The 6,058-nt window shown below is 30.6% G+C and overlaps 1 protein-coding gene across 1 annotated transcript; it reads right to left on the bottom strand.

The window, feature by feature from the left end:
• Positions 1 to 3,769: 3,769 nt before the first annotated feature.
• LOC110424790 (uncharacterized) lies at positions 3,770 to 4,324 on the bottom strand. Its single transcript, XM_021439481.1, has one exon. It carries the CDS (start codon positions 4,322 to 4,324, stop codon positions 3,770 to 3,772), a length of 555 nt encoding a protein of 184 aa, XP_021295156.1.
• Between the last annotated feature and the right edge of the window lie 1,734 nt (positions 4,325 to 6,058).

Below are 6,058 nucleotides of genomic sequence, written 5' to 3' on the forward strand. Positions count from 1 at the left end.
TAGATGCATCTGTATCCCCGCTAGTATTTATCCTTCCTTTCTTTAGATTAAAATTATAGGTTTAGGACAAAGGAAACCCAAGGCTATGCAATGCATCACTTTCCCTTGCATATAGAAAACAAATCCTATATATACCTCTCCAAGAGTAATAGATTTACCAATTATAAATCAATTTTTCTTTTGTAAATGCAGTAGTTTATTATTGATCATTGGAAGTGAGCACCTAACCGAGGTTAAGCTGATAAAAAACTAGTGCTTAACTACAGTGATACATTCATGAGAAGTTTTACAGAATGATGCAGAAGTTTCTATGGCGGATGACAACAGATGCATATCATACGAACAGTACATGTATATTTAGGTACATATGAAATGACATAACCCATTTTGATTCTTTCATAATTTGTGAATTCTATATAATGGAATTCTGATTATCGGTGGGGTTAATTTATGTAAGTCTTTGCTTTAAATGCATTAACTACACTTTTAACATTAGAATTTGGATTAGATTGGCATTTTGCTCAGAGCATTAAATTATGATAAACTCAACTTTGGATCTGTCCGCCCTATACTTCTCTTTCATCCTGGTTGGCTCATATTAGCAAATAAAAATTATAAATAATTCCCCTTTCTTTTTTCATAATTAACACTTGCTGACACCCTTTCATATTAATTTGGTGGCCATGATGATGTCTCCATATATATGTAACCTACCAACTTATGTACAATATGGCTACATCTTTTAAAGTTTGTTCCTAACTGAGCCTAACTACGTTTTTCTCTTTCCCAATCCCCTCATCCTTCCATTAATGTGTGTCTGAAGAAGGCAGGCTAGCTCTGCATGCAGAAGAACTATTTACTATCTGTCATGATTCATTACATTTTGCCTACCAAAATCTATGGTATGCAATTCTTATAATTTCCAGGAAAAGTTAATTCTGTCTCTTTCTCTTATACACACATAAATCATATGCAGAAAATTAACTCAACCCATTTTTGCATTGTTTTAAACATTTTCGCTATCATGGTATATATGTATATGGCGAAATATGCAAAGACATAAAGATAAATAAAAAATTTCACATAGAACAAATAACATATTACTATATAATTTGAAATTTTAAAATATAAATAATAAAATTTCAGCTTCCAAAATGTTATCCAAGGTAAAAACTAATGAGCATTGCCTAATCTAATAGCATATGGCCTGAAGTACAAACACATGCACAAACATATGAGGTACAAAAGAAAAATAAAGCTTATTTGCTTGTCAATCATCATAAATAACACTAACAGCTAGGCAAACAGAGCACGTGTCATTTCTCTCCCTTTCCCTACCTTGTTGGCCATCATTTTTAGGAAAAATCAATTTTTTCTATGTAAAAGTAGGGTCATCGAACCCTCTTTGAAATCCACTGTACTCTAGTGATTTTAATCACTGAAAAATTACTTTGACTTAAAAAAAAAAATTACACTTACGAATCTTCTAACGTTATAAATTGAATTTTAAATTTTTATTTTTTTTAAGAAGATGAAATGGACTTTACATATCAAATTCGAAAAAATAATATATTCATTATATTTTTCGTAAAACTAACGACTTAATAAATAGTTTTATCAAAATGGGTAAAAAACGAAATTTATTTTTAATAATGGATTAGTTGACGTGAATTTATTTTTCTCTTGACTTGTATTAAGTTATCCTATTTTGAGGATGTGTTTTGGAGAGCCACGAGTCCTGCTTTGATTCTGCTTTATAAGCTTTGTAGGTTAAGTCATGTTTTCGATGTTAAGAACTATTTAGTTAGAATCATCCGTACTCTACTCTTATTAATAAAAATTATACTTTTCGAGCAAAACAAGTTGCATCTTTTACGTAAAATAAAAAGAAAAAGAAATTGTAATTAATCCTTGCGGGGGCAGGGAAAGAGACGTTATGGAACATTACTTTGCAAGTGGGTCTTTTTCAATGATTGTTAGAAACGAATATGAAATGAATAAGGCGATGAACATCTCAAAAATTCAGCCGTAATATTATTCAATGCATCCACACCTTGGAATAATACAGTATTATGATCTACTAATTCATCATCACCATAAGCCTCAGACAAGGGTCATGAATTATCAACCAATCAACGTCTAGGAAAATTGCAAAAGATAATAATAGATGTATGGGTAAAACATGGCATTTATGCAGGTTGACCCGAGAAAAGACACAGTGCTCCCTCTCCACCCTGCTTTTCATTTTTGGGTGATGATCGAAACCCACATGAGCACCCATAGTGTTGTTATTATTGGTACCAATTGTTTCGTGCACGATATATCACTTTCAAATATGATAGATCAATAAACCTCCTATTGCCTCGTATGAAAGCAAAGTCCTAGCATATTTATTTATTATGGTATATATTGATTCATAACATAGTGAAGTAATGGGCTAGTTATCTGGGTATAATCTCAGTCCCCACACGAGATCTTGGAATGTAGCATGGTCTCCCCCTCCTCTCTTCTACTATACCTGGCTTCAAACGTGACCCATTATCAAGACCAGCCTCTTCTTTCCTAAGGGGAAAGACCCAGTCCTTAGGTTTTTTTTTTCCTTTATTTTTTTTGTTTTGGATTTGTTATATAATGCCTCGGCCCTCATGTTTTCAAGAACAATGACCTGATTTTGATGTTTTTATCAATCATCTCATGCCGGCTTCCGATTGATGAAACAAACAATCTTTAGCCATTTGTATGGTGATACATTTAATTCCATGCATGGCGCCCATTCCTCTCCATTTGTCCTCCTCCTGATTGATCAGACATGGAAAGTGAACCAAGGGGAGATATATATATATATATATATATATGTATATATGTATGCATGTATGTATGTATGCAAATTGGCAAATGTTGCTGCCCGACCTGTTCCTAACCTTCATGTATTTCCGTTCAAAGTTAATATTCAAGTCTGTTTTTGAACCCCTTTCCTGGGGGTGTGCGTGAAGGTTTTTGGCCCTGGGGTGAAATGTTTCCCTAGCCAATAACCATAGCGTACCAGCAGTTGAAAGAAGAAGCATAGTTTTCAAATATTTCAGAACTCTTTCTTGAAAGTTGGGACGGAAAAGAAAAAGAAAGAAAATATGAGGGTTCAAAAAAGTGAAGTGCTGTTTGGTGAGCTAGCACTGCAGCCTGCAGGATATTTATTGACGAAAACAAAAACTTGTCTGAGTTTTCAATGTCCATACTGCCCTACCCTGAAATCTCCATTTATGATCTCCCTCAAGCTTTATTCATTAGCTTCACCAGAGGTCATTCGTGGGCTAAACGTTTGGTTTCCTGTAATGAAGATAATGAATTCTTTACACCCAATTTGAGGATGCTAACAACCTCTCCCCTCACAACCAGCTAAGGGAACCCTGTCCTACGGGTTTGATGAAAATTTATTAGTTAGCCCCCGAATCTTTGGAATTTCACGAGTACATCATATTGTTATTCAAATCCGTGAAGCTCATCCACTAGGGAAGTAGCGAAGGCAAGAACCTAAATGCGCCAGTTTGGAGGTTGGAAGTGATAATTGTTTCAAAATAAATGTTTCACCATACTCAATCAATACCCTCAAGTATAGCTTAATAATGATTATTGAAAGCAACACCACCAACTTCCTTTATTACAATGACAAGCAATTTTGATGAATCAACAACTTTGATTTCTGGTATTAATTCTTTCAGAATAAATGTATTCCAGTGCGTACGAACTAAACAAGCTTTTTTGGGGGGGACAGTTATAACCTGATTTTGGATTTGCAAACGGAATCGACGCTCTCGGTTTGGACCAAGATAGAGATGTTGCAGCCGCTGCTACTTGAAGCTTTCAACTTAAGGAGGTTTAACACCCTCACTTTCCCATGCAGGATTGTCGACGAAGTAAAATTGAGAACCCCACTTAGAAAATCTGTCGGGAAATTAGGATCGGTGGCCAACTTGTCTGCAAAGACTATCACCGTTGTGCTAATGTTATGCTTTGCTCGAGCAGGGATCGAGTCGCTTTCAATTGGAGCTTCGGCGACTAAATTCCCACGATAATTTACATAAGCAGTGCTGTTCATGTACTTAAAGCCTCCATAATTTGGATTGTCAACAGTGACCACCAATCCCAATGAAACATTCCCCTTGATCACCGGGAAAACCACCAAATCAATGCTTTCCAGGGTAACAGATTGAGGGGTGATTTTGGGGTCTTTGGGTTTAAACAGGGTGAAGGTCAAGATAACGAAAACCACTGCGACAATGATGAACAAAATCGCTGTGACTCCACAGCAGATTTTCCATTTTCCCATGACCTCTTTTTCTGTATATGGAACGGGATGATCATGAGTTTTTGATCTTGTTGTTGTTTAAATTAAGGTGAAACGATGAAGATGATTAACGATTTGGCGAATGCTTCATATAAAATTGATGGAAAATGGTGAACATGGGGATTGTTAATTTCAAAGTGGACATGCCCGAGGCAAGTCTTATTACAAAAAAATTTACAATATTTAATTGTCTTATACTTGGTGGTTTTTTCTCTTGCAACGGAGATGAAAGCAATGCAAGAACTTTAATTACGTAGAAAGGGTGATTAGAATTTTGTTTTTATTTGTATTTGCTCGGACCATCACTTTGTTTTTTAATATGATATCATGAAGTTTCCAAAGAATATTCATTAAAAGTAAAATTATATGAATGTGACAGTAAATTTATAATCTTAAATTAATCAAAAATAGATGATATAATAAAATTTATATAAATTCGAATATACATAACTAAATATATTAATAAAAATTTAAAATATATATCATGTTCATGACAATGCAATGTGATTACAGGTAATGTGATTGCAAGCAATGTGATTATTGGGAAAATAACATTACAGTGTTTGGTATGTAAGTAAAATAATGATTAAAATGCAGAGAAGATAACATTGCAGTGTTTGGTTTACAAGTACTTTAGTGGGAATGTAATGCTAATTGTCAAAATTACCCATAATTATTAAAATATAAGTTTAATATATTTATATTTTTTATTATTAATTTTTATATAATATCATTTCTTAAATATATTTTTAATATCATATATTTTATTTATTTATTATTATAATATTTTATATTTTATTTTTAATATATTTATATTTTTATTATTAATTTTATATAATATCATTTCTTAAATATATTTTTAATATCATATATTTTATTTTATTTATTATTATAATATTTTATATTTTATTTTTAATATATTTATATTTTTTATATTAATTTTTATATAATATCATTTTTAATATATTTTTAATATCATATATTTTATTTTTATTTATTATTATAATATTTTATATTTTATTTTTAATATTTGTATTTATATTATTAATTTTTATATAATCATATTTTTAATATATTTTTAATGTCATATATTTTATTTTTATTTATTATTATAATATTTTATTTTATTTTTAATATATTTGTATTTATATTATTAATTTTATATAATATCATATTTTTAATATATTTTTAATGTCATATATTTTATTTTTATTTATTATTATAATTTTATATATTTTATTTTTATTTTTTAATATATTTTTATATTATATATTTTATTTTAATTTGTTTTATCTATATTATATAAATATTAATTTTTATATTTTATTTTATTTTAATTTATATATATTTATTTTAATTATAATATTATAAAATATTTTTAATAAGATAATAAAGTTGAAGGGTAAAATTATCTTTAAGAACATTGCAGAGTGCAATGTAATGTGATTGCATTGGGTTGGACTGCAATCACATTACATCCATTGGCTGCAATGTGATTGCATTGCAATCTTACATTGCAGTGATCTGTTACAAACAAACACTGCAATGTAATTTAATAAGCCACATTGCAGGGAATGTGGCTTACATCCCTCATACCAAACACCACTTAAGGGTCCGTTTGGTACATTGCAGGAAATGATATTACATTCCCAATAAAGTACTTGTAAACTAAACACTGTAATGTTATCTTTCCTGCATTTTAATCATTATTTTGCT

The sequence above is a fragment of the Theobroma umbraticum genome, unplaced genomic scaffold, assembly GCF_002168275.2.
Source record: "Theobroma umbraticum cultivar Fairchild unplaced genomic scaffold, ASM216827v3 scaffold_204.0, whole genome shotgun sequence".
Classification (NCBI taxonomy): domain Eukaryota; kingdom Viridiplantae; phylum Streptophyta; class Magnoliopsida; order Malvales; family Malvaceae; genus Theobroma; species Theobroma umbraticum.

Coding starts and splice junctions, on each gene's coding strand:
- LOC110424790 (XM_021439481.1), bottom strand. CDS start 4,324: ATGGGAAAATGGAAAATCTGCTGTGGAGTCACAGCGATTTTGTTCATC.